The sequence below is a fragment of the Mastigoproctus giganteus genome, chromosome 14 (genome assembly GCF_048544385.1).
Source record: "Mastigoproctus giganteus isolate SK-2022 chromosome 14, ASM4854438v1, whole genome shotgun sequence".
Taxonomy (NCBI): Eukaryota; Metazoa; Arthropoda; class Arachnida; order Uropygi; family Thelyphonidae; genus Mastigoproctus; species Mastigoproctus giganteus.
This window is the reverse complement of record NC_143588.1, coordinates 51,847,180-51,869,238: the sequence shown is the minus strand read 5'-3', so window position 1 is coordinate 51,869,238 and position 22,059 is coordinate 51,847,180. Positions and strand designations below refer to the sequence as shown.

The 22,059-nt window shown below is 36.4% G+C and overlaps 1 protein-coding gene and 1 pseudogene across 1 annotated transcript in view; both read left to right on the top strand.

Moving 5' to 3' along the window:
• The window catches only part of tou (bromodomain adjacent to zinc finger domain 2B toutatis), a 914,913-nt gene that overhangs the window by 262,739 nt on the left and 630,115 nt on the right, over window positions 1-22,059 (top strand). The window contains 1 exon segment of the mRNA XM_090388865.1: window positions 13,746-14,024. Coding sequence (XP_090244991.1) covers window positions 13,746-14,024 — 279 coding nt within the window.
• LOC150075136 (small subunit ribosomal RNA) lies at window positions 7,164-8,302 on the top strand (annotated as a pseudogene).

Here is a 22,059-nt window from a genome sequence, read left to right as displayed (position 1 = left end):
CAAATGTAGGGTACTGCTCATGGATAACAGTAACCCTGGAGTAACTTATGAACCGTGTGGTACTATGTGCAGGGTAGTAGATGATGAAAAAGGCCTGAGGTAATTGTGTAATCAGTATGAAGTTCTGTGAGAAGTGTCAGGATGGCTCATGGGGTTTTGTCAATGATATACAGAAATTTTGCTAGCAGGAAAAAGGATGTGAATATCCCTTTCTGTGAGGCCATTATTAGGCTGCATCTTGAAGTGAGGCTTCCAGACCATATACATGTCTAGAAGCTTCACTTTAGGAAAGACTTAGATATGCTGGAATGGGTGTAGAGAAGGGCAAGGAGATTGGTGAAGGGAATAAAAGTGTTCTCTTTCCTAGAAATGCTTCTGTTTGCAGCATTTTGAGACTAGGTAGGCACTTGTGGCAAGATCTGACTGAAGTGTTTAAAGCCTTGAATGGTTGAGTAATTTGAATGTTTATGGTATTTTTCCACTTGCTGAGAATACAAACATGAGGGGGTCATAAATTAAAGTTGGATTGCATAATAGATATGCGGAAGTTTGCTTTCAGGCAGCAGATGATAGATTGTTGGAACAGGCTGCCATCTGTTGTGAAAGTGGATGGGTTGAATAAATTCAAGGAAGAACTAGTAAAATATGGATACCTGAACTGTATAGGTTTTAATTTTCCTTTGGCTGATGCTATATAAGCTTGCTTTCTTGTTTCTTTTGCCGTTACTACTACTACCACCACCACCACCACCACTACTACCACCACCACCACCGCTGCCACTACCACTATTGCCACCACCACCACCCAGCAATGAGATTAAGAGTACCACTGTGCGCATATGCGCCCGCACACACACACGCACACACGCACGCACGCACTTACACGTACACACACATGTACACGCACACACGTACGCACACGCACGCACACACACACACACGCACGCACGTACACACACACACACGCGCACGCACACGCACATGCACACAACTCCCCGACTTATGTAAGGAAATTCGACTTTATGCAAGTTTCTGCCGGCCGGTGCAAACTTAAAAAAAAAAAAAAAAAAAAAAAAAAAAAAAATCATGGAAATGTATTTTGCACCCCGTTATTTCTCTCTCTAAAAGGTCATATTTATAATGGAAATTGCACTACCCTTTTCATCGTTATCATATGTTCTTGTTATAAGAATCAATTTTGAACGCCTTCGTCATATTTTTCTAAAGCACGTTTCTGGAGGTCACGACCATAAAATAAAAACAATCTGCACTTTCCGTTTTATTGGACTTTTCTGTTAGCGCATCTAATTAAAAAAAGGGTAGTAAACTCGATCTTGTTGCATTTTCGATAATACTGATAACTGCAATTGTTGTGGGTTTTTATGCTATTAATATGTGAAATGTTTTCCCCCTCACTGAAACCTTCAATCGTATAAAACAACAAATTTTCAGAAAATTCTCTTCATTCGTATTTACTATTATAAATCAACGGGGATTACCTTTATTTTAGATATAGGAAGCTTCTTTTCCAACTCTCCTAGTCCAACTTGCTAATAATTCTTGAGGATTGCGATATCTATTTTGTAAAGCAGGTGGGACATCTTCCCCACTGTCAGAACCGTAGTGTTCAGACCGTGCGGTCTCAACAATGAGCGCCCATTACTTGGATTGGTATAAAATTAGATTTTTGAGGTCTAAACTGTTTAATAAATATGGACCGATTATTTCCTTCGGTCCTATAGCGGACTTTAGAGGTAAATTTAGGGGTCTAATAAAATTGGATATGCGGGGGGGGGGGGGGGGGATTATTCTCTACATTCCTTAAGTTGGACTAGAACTTTTCGAGCGTCCGAAAAGTTCGGAAAAATTATTAGCGAGTTGGACTAGGAGAGTTGGAAAAGAAGCTTCCTATATCTAAAATAAAGGTAATCCCTGTTGATTTATAATATAATAGAATATAGGAATTATCGAGCACTTAAAAGCTCTCAATTATCAATTCGTATTTACGTATTACAACGATGAAGGTCAAGCGACCAACGAAAATTGCAAGTGGTGGTTGTGCCAGGAAACGAAACAAAATTGATTTATAAAAGAAGATGAAATTGATTAAGAATTATGAAGTATTTATAAAGATAGTATGGATAAGTACGGTGAACCCCAACCCAAGTTCGTGGCAAGCAGAGGGTGGTTTAATAGGTTCAAGCATCGCGCTGGTTTCCACAACGTTAAAGTATGTGGTGAAGTTGCCAGTGCCGATTCTGCAGTGCAAAGAAATTGTGTGATGTGTTGGAAAAAATTATTGATGATGGCGGCTACTTAACACAGCAAATTTTTAATGTTGACGAGACTGCTCTGTATTGAAAAAAAAAAATGCTGGATCGAACATACATTGCCAAAGAGGAAAATACAATACCAGGTTTCAAGGTGTCAAAAGATAGGACCACGCTCGTGCTTGGGGCTAATTTAGTGGGAGATTACAGAATAAAAATTACTAAAGATTACAGATTACAGATCTGGAAATCCTTGTGTATTTAAGGGCATCAATAAAGTCACCCTGCCTGCATAATTCCGAACGAACCAGAGAACATGGATAACAATATCTCTCTTTGAGGATTGGTTTAAATGCTGCTTCATTCCAGAGGTTGTAAAGACAATGACGTTCCTTTCAAGATTTCGCTTGTGGACATCCTACGCACTAGATGATTTCAATTCGAACGCGAGTCATTTTTCTACCGCCTAACATGAGTTCACTCATCCAACCTATGGATCAGGGTGTTATTTCAAATTTAAAAACATACTATTTACGTGCAACATTTGCTCAGGCATTGTCTGCAGTAGACGATGAGAAAAATTTTATGTTAAGAGAATTTTTGAAATCTTACAATATTTACCACGGCATCTTAAACATTAATAAGGCCTGGGTGGAAATTACTAAAAGTTGTTTAAATGGCGCATGGAAGAAAATATGCCCACGACATGTAAAATGTTTCGAAGGATTTGAAAAAGACGTATCATACGAAGAGTTTACAGATAAGATTGTAAAGGTTGCCGAGTTATTTGTGTTGGAGATTGATGACGTGGAGGAGTTAATAGAAGAAGAAGAGAAGGAATTATCTAAAAAAGAACTTATTGACTTGCAGGCAGCAGTAGTGAAAGAAGAAAATGTTGACGAAGCTCAAGATGGACCAAATTAGGAGCTGAGAAGCTTCATCACCAGAGAGATGGCAATGGCGACCTGACAGCGAATGACTTTTTAAAAAGTTAGAGTGGTGAGTGATATGCTTGCTTGCTACAAAGAAATCTATGATGAAAATAAAAAAGCCACCGTCAAGTCATCCATTAATATGTTCTTTCGTAAGGTTGAGTGGCCGACCCCTTCTAAATCTCCACAGCCCTCAACCTCCGCTGCAGTGTACTTATCAGCTGAAGATGTCAATTCTGGCAATGATGCTCGAGAGATAAAACTTACAGACGTTATACCTGTCTCCTCTCTTTTTTTGTAATTTTATAATTTTGATATTTTTTTTAAATTGCACGCTTTTGTAATTTTACCTGCGCGTGAGATAAAAAAATCAAATAAATACAATAAATAATTCTATTTACATGTTTGTTTAACATTTCTTTTTTGATTCAATCAATTCAGTGAGCACAAGTTGCGAGTGTTGCACAAGCATTGGGGAAATTCTCCTAATTACGTAGCTTTCCGCGAAACGCAACTCTTACGTAAGTCGGTGAGTTCCTGTATGTATATATGTGTGTGTGTGTGTGTGTGTGTGTGTGTGTGTGTGTGTGTGTGTGTGTGTGTATATAAACTAAAGATCTCTTAGGCCAAAGGAACTTTTTAACTTACACATTAAACATACTGTAAACCACAGCATGTGCACGCGCGCACACACACATAGTTATTATAGTAAAAGTATAATATGTACTATATAGATACTGAATATGTATATAAACATAACAGTATACAGTGGGCCATAAGGCCAAAATAACTTGTAAAGACTAAGTGGCATATGTAGGTCTACAGTGCCATACCCTGGAAATAAACATATAATTAGTAATAATATAGTAATAATAAATAGTAATATTTTGGCCTTATAGCCCATTATATACTGTATATGTTTATATATATATTCAGTATGTATAGAGTACATATACTTTTACTATAATAACTAGATTACATTCTGATGTAATGTTCAATCTACTATTGATGGCGTTAATGTAAAAGTTATGTCATATCATTAATCTGATCTGACATAACTTTTACATTTATCCCAATATATATATATATATATATCCATGATAAGCAAAATGCATTGATATATTTAATAGATATATATCAGTATAAATAAATTAATTAAATTAACCCAGAACTGATTAATACCATCTATATAAGATTAAATGTTACAACCGTCTGTATATTATTTAATATAATCTAAGTATTATCTCTGTTTAAGTTGTTAGTAATGGAAGCTAAAGTTGTAGAATACAGAATCTACTTTGAGGTATAGTTATTGTGGGATATGGTGCAGACCGTGTGGTTCACAGTATGTTAATAAGTTCCTTTGACCTAAGTGATCTTTAGTGATGGTGATATTGCAAAGGTGGCTGGTAGGTGTGCTTGCTTATTATTGTTATTTACTTATAGAAAATTAACCTTAAAACAAAATTCTTCAAATTAGATCTGAGTTTGATTTACAAAAGTTTTTTTAAAAATTTAATTGTAGTGGAATTTTAAGAATTACATAATAATATCCCTTAGTCACTGTCGTTACAGTCACCAAAGATGCAACAAGAAAATGCCGCGAAAATTTTTTTTGACTCTGTTATGCACATATATCCAAACTGGAAATAAACAAACAATAGATGTCCATTCAATTCATTAGCTTCATCAGTTGGTTTGTCAGTAACTTTCCCACCACTATTATATAAGGACTAGCTTCGGTTTTTTCTGTTTCTCTTTCTATATGTATACAGGTACCCTTTGTATAACATCGTGGTTAGGTTCCTATGAAATGTCATGTTTTGCGAAACTGTGTTATATGGGACTAAGAAAAAGTACCAAAATGGAGGTTACGTTCCAAAAGCTAACAAAAATACACTATTTCGTTAACAAAACATTAACAGAACTAACAAAAATGCACCATTCCTTTGTGTATCTTCTACTCTCTTTAAAAAATCAGTAATCTGGGTTTGTTTGCTTTTGCTTGATAAACCTTCGTAAATTTCATCATGTGGAACTAAGCATTTTTGAGTCTCTTTTTTGAACTTTTGGTTCCTTTCATTCAAGAATCTGCATTGAAAAAATAAGATTCTAGTTTGCTCTGCTAACTTTATGCCTTTCTTATGTTTCTTAATGTAAAATTTAGAAGTTTAGAATTTTCATCTGCACTATCACCTCTGAATTGATCTGGTTTTACATCCATTGTCATTTCCACCAAATCCACTTCAGCAGCCTCTGTTTCTACCAGTAATTCTTGAATGTCTTCAAGTAATCATATCTTTTTATACAGTTTTTGGGGCATCGGCGACTAAGGTCATGTAACTCTGTGTATATTGTCTATAAATTGTGTGTCCTGAGGTTGATTTTCTGTTTTGCTGGACGAAAAACCTGTTTCTGGGAAAAAACTGGGCTACCCTTGCCTAACTCAAGCCCAACTAACTCAGCCATATTGTGATGAAAAAGGCCCATAAAAATTCCTCCCATCATCGACTGAATTCAAATTCAGGTCTTTGCACGTGGCGTGGGAGGAGGGCGATTCTATGTACTGTGATCCCCATGATGGCTTCAGTAGTCATATCATCAAAACCTTCCCTTGCGACCGACGTAGACAGTTTTCCCCCCCCCCCTACTGTAGCACCTCCCATGCCACCCATCCTTTTGCCTGGTGAGGCATGCACCCACCTCAGTGTGACTCTGAGTTCGCCTTCTCTATCGTCTCCATATTTCTACCTCTCTCCCCCCAGCCTTCAGTCTCTCCATTTTATCTGTATGTGAACACCCTACATGTCCTAATTTAACAATGTCCAAATTGCTTCACCCACAAAACTTTCTGTCCTTAAAATTCTAGCGCGATCACTCTGTGTGTGCATTTTTTTTTGTTTAGGCACTAGCCAGTGAAATCTCAGGATCTGCCAGAGTAATCTTAACTACTGGTGTGTCTGGTCTGCCTCCGCTGGGTGAAGGCCAGGCATCATCAGGCCTCAGCAGCAGTCTGGTGGCTAAATGGTCAGAGGAACAGCGATACACAACACTACAAGAAAACAATACCCATATACTTTTCAATCTCTGGCCTTTACATTGTTCTGTATCACAAGACAATGTATACCAGGCGGAGATTGGGGAACCCCCTGGTGGTGTTTAACCCTAAACACACTTTACACTATCGCACCGATTTCGTTTTCTGCCTATTCAACCATATTTCCTGAATGAACTGACTCTGGCCATACTTTTTTCCAACACACACGTGTTGACAGTTTTATTTCTTTGAGCAGTAAAGCTATGATTCTGATACAGTACACAATTGAGAAATGTTTCCATGCCTCCATTACTTCAATAGATTCGGAATCAATTTTTTCCAAAATTCATTGTAATGATTTTCTGATATAATGACTTTAAAGGTGGATATAATGCCTTGATCTAATGGCTAAATGAAAGAATTTGTATTAACCTACTACAACTGTGGTAGTAGGAACATAACTTCAACATTTGGATGACTTAAATATTTTGAAGGACCGGTGCGCTATCCAGTAGTAATAAAACTTTGAAATCTAGATCTTTCCACAAGTTTAATAGCACAGAACATAACCCCGGGATTTCCATACAAAATAAAATACAGGTATTTCTCATTTTTACTAGCGAGTCAACTGCGGTTGATTCAAAAAGAGTGGAAATGTTGAAAAATTGCATCTAACATAATAGCAGGGTTTTCCCTACACAAATGCTTAAAAAATACCGTTATTTGAGTTTTACCGAAATTCTCTAACCGTGTTATAAAAGTATCATATTGTGCGAGGATTGCTGCAATTTATGAATCGTGTTAGAGCAAAACCGTGTTGTAGAAGTACCCTGTTGTATGGGGGGTTGCCTGTATATGTCAATTCTTTGTGCCTTTTATTGTTATTTTATCCAGTGATTTCCTGTATTCAGTTTTTTTCTGTGGAACCATTTCTGTGTGGCTGATATTTGCTTCAATGCTTTCATCATTCTGTCATTGTCCCATGTAATCTTCTTTTTCCCCATTAAACTAGCCAGTTCCTTATTCATACACCTCTGCATTCTCCTTATGCATATGTTTTCTTATTAGTATGTCTATGTTTCTTACTAGTGGTGCTGAAAAAATTGCATGACCTCTTTTTTTAGATTGTATGTCCTTGTACTGTCAGATAATCTTTTAGAAATAGTTGAAAGAAAATTAGAGTGCTTAAAGCAGGTGTAACGCCAGAATAATGGTGCATGGAATAATGGAACAGGACCGCATTCTTTTTGTTGGTTTTCGGAACATGAGGTAATGATTAAGAGGGACAGACGGGGGATTTCGTATTGCCATGCTAGAGGTGAAATTCTTGGACCGTCACAAGACGAACTACTGCAAAAGCATTTGCCAAGAATGTTTTCATTAATCAAGAATGAAAGTTAGAGGTTCGAAGGTGATCAGATACCGCCCTAGTTCTAACCAAAAATGATTCCAACCAGTGATCCACCTGAGTTCCTCAACTGATTCGGCGGGCAGCTTCCTGGAAACCAAAGTGTTTGGGTTCCGGGGGAAGTATGGTTCAAAGCTGAAACTTAAAGGAATCCTGGTGATGCCCGGAAGGGCATCACCAGGAGTGGAGCCTCCGGCTTAATTTGACTCAACATGGAAAAACTTACCCGGCCCGGACACTGGAAGCATTGACTAAGAGCTCTTTCTTGATTCAGTGGGTGGTGGTGGTGCATGGCCATTCTTAGTTGGTGGAGCAATTTGTCTGGTTAATTTTGATAACGAATGAGACTCTAGCCTACTAAATAGGGGACTGATCACTGAAGTCGGTCCGTCTTCTTAGAGGGACAAGCGGCGTTTAGCCGCACAAAACAGAGCAATAACAGGTCTGTGATGCCCTTAGATGTCCGGGGCTGCATGCGCGCTACACTGAAGGAATCAGCATGCTCAACGCTGTCCGGAAGGACTGCGTAAGCCCATCAGCCTCCTTTGTGATGGGGATAGGGCTTGTAATTGTGAATGAGTAATAACAATGCACATATGAAGCTATTAATTGCAAAGAAAAATTACTTTTATGCCTTGTGGGTAAATATACAATAAAATAAGTACTATTCTCCAAAATAACAGCTTATTACTTATGGTTATTTTTTATTATTATTTTTCTTGCCTTACTTTGCTGCTTGTACTAGGATGACATGCAGCCACAATGTCTATGTGTCTGCAATTCTGCCCAGACATGATAGGAGGGATTATATGTTAAGAGCCTTGTGGATTAACTCAAGACTTGAAGGAATCTGGAAGGCTTTAGGGGAGAAATTTCTATCAGCATGGCCCACACTTATAGGTAGAAGGAATTTGTTTTGTAGAGACGGGATACACTTAAACAAAGGTGGCGCAAAAGTTTTTGCCAGTATTATTGAGGATACCTTAAAGGTTCAGGGAAACTGATAGTTAGGGAGGATGTGGGTAATACTGATACGCGTTTATCTGATAATATTGGTCAGAGTAACTCTTGCACATACCTTAAGAGTTCTTATCTGTTACCCCAACTGGACGTATTATCTAGATGTTCTGGGGGCAAAGACGTTTCACGTGAGCGGGTAGCTAATATCAGCGAAGAGAGCCTAAAAAACTTCAAGGGTTGTGTTAGGGTTATTAAATATACAAGAACAGTAAATCTTAATTGTTTATACAGTAACGTTAGAAGTGTCATCAATAAAATGAGCCAATTCGAACTGCTGGTTAAAACAAGTAACACGGACATAATAGGGCTTACAGAGACGTGGTGCCACCCAGAAATTGGGGATGATGAGTTTAAGTAAGGCTTGTATAACGTATTTAGGAAGGATAGGGTAGATAGAAGGGGTGGTGGGGTAATGCTTCTTATCAGAAGCAGCCTGAGTGCGACAATAGCTTTCCCGGATTCAGAAATTTCACATACTAGTATAGAGTCTGTATGGTTTGAGTTAGTTGGAAACAAAGGTATAATGCGAGTAGGAGTAATCTACAGACCAGGTGATTGTGAAGATTATGACAAAAGCCTCTACATGCAAATGGAATGGGCAAGTAAGCGTCAATGCCTTATTAAGGGTGATTTCAATTTGCCTCTAATTGATTGGAATAAATGGGAAGGAAACTCGACATGGGGAACAAAATTTTTAAATCAACTAGATGACTGTTATTTGTATCAGCATGTCAGGGAAAGTACTAGAGAAAAGAATATCCTAGATCTCATCATCACACATTAATCAGATGACATAACAGGGCTGACAGTAGAGAACCAGTAGCAGGAAGTGATCACTGAGTTCTACGGTGGATGATGACGAGAGCGGTAGTAGAAGTAAAAGGCAAAGGAATGGGTTTTAATTTCAAAAAAGGAAATTACGATGCCTAAAGGTACTACATGGCCTCTATTAACTGTGAAGATATCACACAGAGAATGAATACAATTGAACTGTGGTACGCTTTTAAAACATTAATCACAGAGGCCTTGAATGCGTATATACCATTAAAAAAATACTCCACGAGGAGGGTTCCAAGTTGGATGAATAGTGAAGTTGCCACATTACTTGAGCAGAAAAAGGTGGCATGGAAAGGTTACAGAGCAATAAAGAGTACTGAAGCCTATAACAGCTACAAGGTGATGTGTAATAGAGCCACAGAAAAGTTTCGACAGGCAAAGGCAGTTTATGAGAAATCACTAGCAAACAGAGCAAAGAGGGGGATAAAGAATTCTTCACATATATAAATGCCAAGAAGAGCAGGACAAACCAGATCGGACCTTTACGTAAGGGAAAGGGGATAGTATTAAATACACCAGCTGCCGTTGCAGATGAACTCAACAGTTATTTTGCATCGATATTTACAAATGAAAAACATTTTGTGGCAATGGGAAATTGTGGGAGCGAAGTTAAAAAATATGTAATTAATGATATTGAAATTTCGCAATTTTATTTAATGAAAAAAACTTTCGAGCCTACAGACTAGTAAGGCTACTGGAGTTGATGGAATATACCCTATAATCTTAAGGGAGAGCTTCTTGAAAGGGTGCAAAGACGGGTAACTCGCCTGGTGAGATCGGCAAAAGGGTGTCCTTATGAAGAAAGACTTTGAATATGTGCGTTGCAGAGTTTGGAAAGTAGACACCTTAGAGGAGATTTGATTGAGCTGTTTAAGGCTCTGAGAGGCATCAATAAAATGAATGAGGATGAAATTTGCAAGATTATAAATGATGCTAGAACTAGGGGACATAAATTCAAGTTATGGGGGAAACGTTTAGATTGGACTGCAGGAAGTTTTATTTTAGCCAGCGAGTTATAAAATACGGCAATAAGTTGCCTACATGGGTGGTAGAGGCTGACAGTTTGGGGGAATTCAAAGGTCATCTGGATAGTACTTTTGGGTAAGGGAAGCGCATAGGATGATAGGTTTAATTTCCTTTTTTTTTTTTTTTAAAAATTAATTATTATTATTTATTTATTTTTTGTTGTTTTTATCATTGTTTTGTTCGGATTTTTTTTTTTTTTTTTTTTTTTTTGGCTGGTGCAGCATAAGCCATAGGCTTTCTTGCACCATGCGGCCATTACTAATACTATATAACCAGAAAACACAATAAAATTAATACCAATCTTTCATTGGCCCACCTCTTTCTTTGGTAATTGCTGCACATCTTCTTGGCACTGACTAGATAAGGTTCCGAATGTATTTCTGGTAAATCTCATGGTACCAAACGTGGATTGATGTCTCTTGCAGCTTTCTAGTGTTTTTTTGTTTCTTTTGTGTGACTAAAACACCCATTTTGTTCCAGTAATTGAGCTTAGGGTTGGCACCTCCATAGCCGGATGGGCAGGAGCAGCAGTGCGTAGCATAAACTTCTTGATTAGACCAGGGTTCGAGCCTGTGATCACCAAATATGGAGGATGCGGAAAGGTTAAGGGAATGACCTCCGCATATCCCGGAGCAATATGGCCTTAGTTGCTAATGCTCCTAAAAACCAAAACAACAACAACTCTGGATTGGATTGAGTTCTGGACTGTTCCTAGGCTATGTGATTGTGTGAATTGATTTATCCTTCAACCCTTTTTGCAATCGTGGACAGTAAAGATAGTGAAATAAATTCTATTTTTTATAACATTTCATAAATTTAAAACTTTTGCTTAATGGTTTTGGCTCTGACATGAAGCAGAGTTATCCTGAAAAATGCAATTAGAAAATCCCCATAGTGAATACTAATTGCGGGAAGTAACTTTCAAGAATGCCCTTGTACACCTCAGCATTTACTGTACCCTTCACAAATTCAAGATTACCAACTCTTCTATGTGAAATACAACCCCATATTATTTGATAAATGTTTCACTGTATAGATGATACAGTTAGGATGAAATTCTTTTTCTCTTTATCTGTCTGCTGGCTGGCTGAACCATGCAAGGTGAATTTTGATTGACAGAGAAAATAACACTTTTCCACTGATCCTCACACCAAGTACCATGCTCTTTTTGCCCACTTTAGATGCCAGGTTTTCATTTTTTTTTTTTCCATCAAAAGTGTCTTGTTTCTTGGGCAACATCCTACCAGTCAGGGTGAGAAAAGGCAGCTAAGCACTATAGCAGTACTTGCCTTTTCTCTTGTATCCTCTTTCTCTCATGCTGTTTTGAGATCTGTCCATGAGGATCTTCTGTTTTGGACACACAGATCGACCAGAAATCTGTCCTGCCCTGCAGAAGATATTTCTGGACATTGTTTTCCTTTTTTTCCGTTTATTCTGCCAGTTTCTGATAATTTTTGTAATAAACATGCAACTTTAGAATGATGCCAGTGAGTCCTTTTAGTTATTTTGTGCATGGAATGTTCCTCTGCATTCAATGCAGCAGCATCACATTCCCTATGTGGTGTTAATTGTGAAAACTTATCTTATGGGTTTGCTTGGCATATGGTTACTTATAGGTTTTCAGTTCTTTCCTTAATATGTCTACATGAATTTTTTTTTTTTTTTTTTACAAATTATACTAAAATTCTTAATCACTTTATCTGTACTAGAAATCAAAAATGTATTCTGCAAATCTTTAACATGCTTATGTAGAAACTTCATATCATATTGTTTTAAACAATTTATTATGAATATTCTACAACATACAAACATTGTTCTTGTAATGTTAAAAGTGATTTTCTAAAGTGAAGTAGTATGTAAAATCCACACTTCATGTAGTATGAATCATTCTATCTTTGGCAAGCTCTGTGCTGGAATGTCCAGTTTTGCGATCAGACTGTAAGTTAATTGTGCATGTTAAATCCATTATATTATTAAAAATATATTATTAATAATAAGTAGTGTTTTCTTTAGGGCTAATAAATTTCCTGCAAATATAAAGTGACCAGACCCTTAGTATTCCAATGCAGGAAATCAATTTTACAACCCCCCCCCCCCTGCCAACTGAAAACAATATACACATAGATTTTTTAAAATTTTTTATTTAGAAAAAATATTCGCATTTAAAATATAAATTAAATTCTTTGAATTAAACTTATAAAATAAAATATCACACTTAAAATAAAAAAAACAACAACATAGCCTATCTTTATTTATTCATTTATATTTTCCTATATATTTTGGTTCATTTCACAGGAATACCTGTATTATGCAGGTATTACTGTGAATTAATAATAATAAAAATGCATACTACTTTTAACAATAAAAACAATATAAATTAAATAATTGGCTTGATTTCTAAATTATTTTAGGAACATTGCTTCAACACTACCCTTTTCTTCTTTACCCCCTCCCTTATATTTTTCTGTCATTTTTATTTTATATTTTTCTACGGAGTGAATTTTTCTTAATTCTTCATTATTTCCTATTTCTTTGTAAAATTGTTCACAAGAATTAACAAAATTGCACTTAACTTGTAGTATTGCTTTCAGTGTTTCTACAGTCATGTCCACAACTTATTTACTACAGAAAAAACTCTTTCTCCGTTGCACCACTGGCAAACATAAAGCAAATCCAATTACTCTTTTCAAATGCCTGCATGGTATGTCCCTTGTGTTAAAAATGTTTAAATATTTTGACTCACCTCATATCTGTTGGCATTCTTGCGTCATCCCATTCTTTTATTTTTGAGTCATCAGCATATTTTTTTTAAATAGGATATCTTGTCAAAAAGCCCATTTTCTTTCTCATCCACATCAATTCACTTCATTTTATTGTTTATTGAAATGTATTCAAAGCTTTTTCCCACAGATAATGCAAGGATGCAGAATAAAATAAAAAATGCAAAATTGTGGTTCGTGATATAAGTATGGAGGCTACATGTCCAATCTGGGACAGTTTGTAATGTGGGGCAAACAACTTAAATCCGGGACTGTCCCGCGTAATCCGGCATGTCTGGTCACTTTATGCAAATATGATCTTTTCTGGCTTAAGAATGATTGATGATCTAATTTGTGTAGTAACTGTTTGGATTGTATATCAGGAATTACCAAGCATTTTTGTAAAACATATTTATGACAAATGTTTGAAAACTACCCAGTTTTGTTACTTTACAGAAATCATCCAGTCATGATTTGAGTACAGAAAGTGAAAGCCACACTGATGATTCAAGTAGTACAAGTAGTGGAAGTGATAGCAATAACAGCAGCGGTAGCAGTGGTAGTGTAAGCAGTAGTGGTTCCAGTGGTTCTAGTGAAGATGATGATGATGAAGAAAGGGAAAAGCAACAGCGGCAGCTAGCAAAACTAAAGAAACAACAGCAAGAATTGAGAAGAAAAGTTCAGGAATTAAAACAAGCCTCTCAGGAAAGCTCATTGCTTAAGTCAGAATCTCAGGTATATAGTTGGTTGTATGATGTTTTATAGGTGTGTTTAGCCCTATCTATAACTGATTGTTACAAAGGAGATATAGATATGCATATTGTCATCCCAGCAGTTATTTATTAAATTTCAGGATGCCTTAAGTAATCATTCACCTGAATTTACATTTTTGGAAAATAGTATTTACACTGCTCCTTTTTATGTTCTTCAGGTTTCTTAACACTGAACAACAAATTTTGGGTCATATCTTGTTACGGGCATGAAAGTAAGATTACCTTATAGATTTTGGGGTGCTAAACACAGAAATAGTGCTTAAAATGGCAGATTGGCTCTTGTTTTCGACAAATATAGTTTTTTATATTTATATGGCAGTAAGATGTAGCTACGAACATACCTGTATCAAATACGGGACCTTTTCACCCTTCGCTTGTATTCAGCTTCGGGAGCATCCCTTTTCACCACCCAACAATAATCGGCTAACATGACAGCACTCCATTTGCTTTTGTATCTTTGTTTAATTGCTGTGATGTGTTGATGAAAGTGCTCGCCATGTTCTTCACTGATGGCACCAGAGTTTGCTGGGGAGAAATCCAGGTGTGAGTGCAAGAAATTCATCTTCGATGACGTGTTGCACCCCAGTTTTTCTTAAGAAGTAATGAGATATTCCCCAATCTGCCTGTAGTGTAACATTTCCTAGAAAACAAGTCGAAACATTTCAAAAGGCTTTCCATGCTGATTTATCGCTATCACTAAGGACACATTGGAACTATTCGTCTTTGAAAAGTTGCCTTGTTTGTGGACCAGTGAAAACACCTGCCTTAATCTTTTCTATACTAAGTCTTGGGAATTCGTCTTGCAAGTATGTGAATGCATGACAGTTAACTTCCAAAGCCTTCACGAAATTTTTCACAAATCCCAGTTTGTGGAGTGTTGGAAGCAAAACTTCATTTGGATCTACCAGTGGTTCAAATGCTACATTCCTCACTCCAGGTGTTAATGATTTTCGTTGAGGCCAATTCCTCTTCTCGTATTGCATATCCTTGGCACGGCTATCTTACTTGCAGAGAAAGCAACAATACTTAGTGTAATCCTTTTGTAGTCCTAATAAAATGGTGATTACCTTTAAATCGCCACTGATACTTCTGATAGTGTACACCTAAGAAGATGTTCTCCCTGTTTGCATATGTTTCTTTTTTGTGGACGGCATACACAAGATGTATTGAAGGTAGCATATTTCCATTGTGTAATAACACAGCCTGAAGGCTAACCTTAGAAGCGTCTATAAGTAGTCGCCATTCTTCTGGAATGTGCCTTATGTTCATTGCTGCCAGTAGACCATCAACATCCTTACAAACAGTGAGTTCACCTTCTTTTGTTAGAATTTATCATAGTCTTTATTATGAGTATGAAATGTAACTTTCACAGAATGATCTAGAAGATTCCACTGTTGTAGCATCGAGGCCAAAAGCTCTGTCTTATTCTTCGCCAGTTAGAGATCCCTGATTAGCTCATTAAGCTCACTTTCTGTGATCTTATGTGGTTCAGAAGGATAATGTTTTGGACCAAATGGTGGATCCCTTGACATAGGCATGTTTATCAAGTTGATGTTCATCAGTATCTTCATCAGAGTGTACAGAAAATGGTTGGGTGGTTTAATAATAGGTAGTACTTGACCATGAGGCATGGGAAGAATTGCAGATGGTATACTTGGGTATGTCACTGTCCACTTTTTCTTCATTGTTACCCCTTTTCTAATAGGAGGCACCATACAGAAGGAACAGTCTGTGACATGATTTGTTGGCTCCCTCCATATCATAGGCACTTCGAAAGGCATAAAATGTCCCTTTCGATTCGCCCACAAGTTGAGTTTTGATGAACAGGTAGTGTGGCATATGTGTTGAGTCCAGTTCTTGTCTTGGTCGCCTACTTTACACCCAAAGTACAAGTAGGCCTTTTTTATGGCTTGAGTTAAGGGAAGCTTTCTTGAAGTTAACATGACTTCTCCACTTAAATAACAGAAGTCATCCAGAATATTTACACAATTACGGGCATATTAATCTTACACAACACAAATATTGTGCAAAAAGTAAGAATTTCATCTCAGAGAACAACCATTAACTGAGAACAAATCATCCAGTACCTATCCATATTCAAGGATTACTGCAACAGAGTCGACTCCTTTGAGGCAGCAACTTATCACACGATGCAGAGCAAGGCAACAGTTGCTGATCACACGATAAGAGTGTGGTGGTACTGAAAGTGCGGTGTTGCCATGTGTTTTGCTGAGAGCCATATTTGATAATGTAAAGTAACTTGCTAATATACCCCAACTGTAATTCAAAAACAAGAGCCAATCGAGGAATTTTAATGTAACTCATGTTCAGCAGCATGAATTTAGTCAAGATTGGGTACTTTCATTTTCATAACATTTTATATGTAGACCAATGTAATTGCAGTGTTTACTTTACAAATCGATATTATCTATGCTATTACAAAGACTCAGAATATATTGCATTTTTATTCATTGGTAATTGTGTAATGTTTTCAAAATAGTATATAACAGTATTTGTAAAACATTGGATACTAGACTAAAACACACAGTAACGGGATAGTTGGCATATATGTACATATGGTCATAGACAATTTTGCCATCTATTGTCTTGAAATAATATGGTTGATGGGAAAATTATAAATGTTTTTTTTTTTTTTTTTTTGTTGTATACTGATAAATTTTAGGAACCATGGTAATTATTACATACACTTGAGAAATGAAAGATTCTTGTTGTTAAGATTCTGTGGAAAGATTCTTCATGTTATTGATTTCAATCAGTTTGACCCTATTTATGTATAAAAGCAATTATAATTATAGAAACTTTTTAATAGTTTTACATTAAAAAAGTTTCTAGGCTACTACAAAGGTATTTTTGGGATTTCATTCAAGTTATGTTTTTCAAATTATATATTTGTACTATGTTTATCGGTGATGCTTATAAATAGAGAAAACCAAAAGTCTGTTGCATATAGTGAAGACTTTGAAGGAAACTTACTGTCATGAACAGCTAAACTGAACTATTGTGATAACAGCTGGAGGAAACATCTTTCCAAGTATTTGTGATTAATTATGTTCACCTTTTCATTTATGTTAATTAATGCTATATATTTTTGAACATTATTTCAAACAGTGTTCAAAAATATGTTCAAAAAAGGAACATTGCTGAAGTCTTAGCGTCTCTACTTTTCACCGATGGTTCGTAACAATAGAATATTTAAATGTTACCTTTGTTCAAACTGATAATGAACAGAAGAAAGAAGGGTAGGGTAATTGTCCCTCACAATAGTGGCTGAAACCCTTCATACCTAAGCCTTATAACTACGTCTCTCCCCACCTACCCTGCATTTCCACCTCACTCTTTGACCCTCAGGAAAGTTGTTCCTAGAAAATCTGTGCCAACGGTGTTAACTATTCATCCCATGTATCTGGTGGTTGAGAATTAGGTTGTCCAGCATCCAAATTATGAACTATTACTCTTGTTATCCTTTGTTTCTTGTATCTCACACAATCCAAGGACTATAAGCTTTTGTTACAGTGTTCTGGTCAGGTTTGTGTTACAATTTCAGCCACCTTTTTTGTTGAAATTTTACACTCCACCTTTTGTAAATGTCATGGTTAGTTCACTGGCTAATGTTCACTGATATGGGAAGTGGACAGAGAATAGTGGTATTAACCAAATAGTACAAGCAAGATGCAGATTTTTTGCTGCAACAGCCCAAGCCAACAAAAAAGATTAATAATAGCAAACAAAAAATAATAATTACAATAAAAAATAAAATATATAAATAGTTAAAATTAAAAAAAGGAAATAAACTACCTTCACACAGATATTTTTTCTTCTCACATAGCATTAGCATTAGTAGAGGCATATGATTCAAGAAAACAAGTTTGCTCCAGCAATCAACCACCCACTGGCTAAAGGCAAACTTCCACACAACTATTCTACAGCTATTTTTCCTCAATTTGAATTTATGATCCATCAGGTGCGTAATCTGAACTAAAGGAAGAATCTCATTAGCATTGAACTTGCTCAAACCATTCAAGCCCTTATACACCTTATTTAGATCACCTCGCAGGTGCCTAGTCTCCAGACACTGCAATTTGCATAACTTAAGCCCTTCTTGGTAAGTGCAACCCTTTGTCCCAGTCACCAATCTCGTTGCCGTTCTCTGTACTTGTTCCATCAGCTCTACCTAAAATGAGACCTGCAGACCTTTATACAGTACTCAAGGTGCGACTTGACCATTGCCTTATACAAGGGGATGATGACCTCCTTATCCCTGCTAGCAAAATTCCTCTATATCATTGACAAGTCTCCATGAGCTACTTTGCAGCCCGTCTGCACTGCTCAGAAAACTTCATATGTTACTGCACAATTACACTCAGGTATTTTTTCATTCTCTGCTAGCTTGAGTGTAGTACTGTTACTTTGGGGTTACTGCTACCGATAAGCAGTACTTTGCATTTGTAAATGTTAAACTTCACTTGCCACCTGTCTATCTACCCAACTTTTCTAGATCCTGTTGCAGTAGCATACTGTCCTTATCATGAACAACCCTACCTACCCTCATATAGTCTGCAAACTTGGACATTAAACCTGATATATCCTTCATCAATATCATTAATAAATATACAGAACAACAATGGTCCCAACACCGAACCCTGGGGGCCCCACTAATGACAATAGTCCATGAAAAGAAGTGTCTATTGATTACTACTCTGTCTTCTCCCACTCAACCATCCCTTTATCCATAGCAGAAACTTTCCCTTAATGCTATACTACTCTAAACATGCAGGAACACGTTTACGAAGGCTGCTATTGGCTGAGAGGCAGGACCACATAGTCCTGTTGGAGACAATCGTAAGCAAAGCCCATCATAAATTGAAATAAGTTAAGAACCTCTTAACATGGTCACTGGTTAATAGAATCAGCCCTTTTACTAGAATCAGGTTTCAGAAAACCAATTCAAATCATTAATATGCACTATACTTTAATCGTTATCATATGTTCAGTTATAAAAATTAATTTTGAACTGCTTTGTGATATTTTTCTAAACCACATTTCTGGAGGTTGCTACAATAAAACAATAAAAACAATTTGCAGTTTCCTGTTCATTGGGCTTTTCTGTTAGTGCAATCTATTATAAACGAGTAGCAAACTTGATCTTATTGCATTTGCGATAATACCTATAGCTGGAATTCTGTGGGTTTTTACGTTATTATAGTGAAATGTGTTTCTGCTTCCTCTTCAATCATATAAAAAACATAAAATAAGTTTTCAGAATCTTCTCTTCACTCCTACATTTTAAAATTCGTAAACTTGTTACTCCATATCTGACTTGCGCTTATTGTGTTAGTTGCAATTTGTGTGTGCCATGCTCTTTTTTTATTGATTGGTTATCATTTTTACTGTTTTAAATTTTACAACAAAAAAAAAAAAAAAAGTTAGTGAACAGAAATATCAATTAACATGTACATATTACAATAGAAATTAAGCTATGTACATTAGTGTAATTTTATTTTCGTAACCTGTGGATAATATTCTTCACATTTTCACGTATCGTTTAATTTTGTTAATTGGCAATGTAATAAATTTGTGCTTTATATCTTTACTTTTATAGCCTGTGAATAATATTCCTCCTATTTTTGTTTATAAAAATTGCCGTTTAATAAAAATAAAATTCAATTTTCAAATGTGATCACAATGAGCAGCGCTTACCACATATCATATAGTGAACGGAGAGTCCATCGTAAACTGATTTGATCGTAATGTGAATCAATTGTAAAGTGGGGGTCCACTGTATATGATATCAAAATTATTTTTTGCATCCAGTTCCTTTGTGACCACATGGTAGTATAGAATCAAATTGGTCAGACAAGACCTCCCCTCGTAACATGTAGATAATATTCTTCCCATTTTCACGTATTGTTTAATTTTGTTAATTGGCAATATAATAAATTTGTGCTTTATATCTTTTCTTTTATAGCCTGTGAATAATATTCCTCCTATTTTTGTTTATGAAAATCGCCATTTAATAAAAATAAAATTCAATTTGCAAATGTGATCACAATGACCGACGCTTACCATATATCATATAGTGAACGGAGAGTCTATCGTAAACTGATTTGATTGTAAAGTGAATCAATTGTAAAGTGGGGGTCTACTGTATATGATATCAAAATTAATTTTTGCATCCAGTTCCTTTGTGACCACATCGTAGTATACAATCAAATTGGTCAGACAAGACCTCCCCTTAACAAACCCATGCTGTGTCTGGACTATTACTGCAGTCTTGTCTAGATGATCTTGCAAAGCTTGCTTAACCAGTGGCTCCATTATCTTCTACGGAAGAGAAGTTGAACTAACAGGTCCGTAATCACTCGTCACCTTTTGATCTCCCTTTGTGAATTGGGAGATCCAGTCCATGGGGACCTTCCCTGAATCCAAAGATGCTCTCATAATTATGGCGACAGGTTTACTTATTTTCTTTGTTTCTTCCTTTACTATATACATATATATAAACTGTCTAACTGTAGATGCAAAATACTCATCGAGTTTGTGAGCTTCCTGAGAAAAAACATCAACATTTGAAACACTGATATCAAGTGGACCAATGTGATTCATCCCCTTGCTTCTAGAGTTTTCATAAGGAAAGAATTCTTTGCATCCTTTGCCAAAGATTTCTCATATTTCTGTCTCCTGTAATTTTTATGCATCCTGTGCATTTTGTTTCTCTTCCATGAGTGTCATTAGTTCATCTGCCATCCATTTAGGCCTAAACCTACTAGGAGTTTTGTTCCAAATAAGAAATACTTATTTGGAACAAAAATCCTAGTATTTCTTATTTGGAACAAAAATCCTAATAGCTTCCAAGATTTCTTCCTTGAATGCTTCCCATTTAGAATTTGCTGTTGGTTGGTAACATCAGTTGGTCCCATTGTATAAAATTGAAAAACTGTCTGAGACCACTGTAGTCACCTCTTTGAAAGTAAAACCATTCCCTTTATCCCTGATGGTAGTTACATCTTTGAGTAATCCCACATCATTACAGTGTGATCACTGCCACCTAGTGATTCCTTTATCTGCAGATTCTTAATGCATGAATAATCACTGCTGACAATCAGATCAAGAGTTACTTCCTCCGCTTGTCTCCTGAACATGCTCTTTTAGAAAAAAAAAATCATAACTTTCAGCATAACCCCCTCCTCCATTTCTATCTGGTCTATCCTTTCTGTACACATTGTACTCCCCAAATTCCAGCTGAGCTTTCAGTTTCCCCAGGCTCTCAGCCTTAACTGCCCACAGACCTAACTTATTTCAGTAAATAACACATTTTTGAATAAAAGAAATCTTCCTACATTCTAATCCTATCTAAACCTCTTTTCCCATAATTCAAATTTATTGCACATTTATAACAGCAAAAATTTCGCACTCATTCATTTTGATGTTCCCTCCCAGAGCCTTATAGATCTCAGTCATTTCTTCTCTAAGGTGCTTCATTGCCAAGTTCTGACTTCCCATAATCTACAAGCAGGTGTTTGAAAAATCATGGAAAAGCACCACAAAATTTCCTTATCACCTGTTTGCACTGCACAGAGAACTTCATTTTTTTTCTGTATGTAACTCCTAAATATCCTTCTATTGTGTTTAATTCAGCCCTTGCAAGTTATTGTGGGGTGCTTATTGTCCATGTGTAAGACCACCTGGTATTTTGTCATTTTAAAAAATAGCTGCTACTTTTCTGATTGATTATTCCTTGATGCCTATCTAAGTCATTTTGAGGGGTGCCAGTTGTCACAATCATTAAAAATCTCTCATCTGCAAATTTTACACACCCATGTATCGCTTTGTTGATGTCATTTATGAAAATTAGAAATTGTGGTCCCATGGCCAATGCTCGGGGAGAGTCACTTCTAACATTAGACCATTCTGAAGAGTATACATTAATCACAACCATGTGCCTCCTGCTTTTCTGTCACTCTCCAATCCAATCCTAT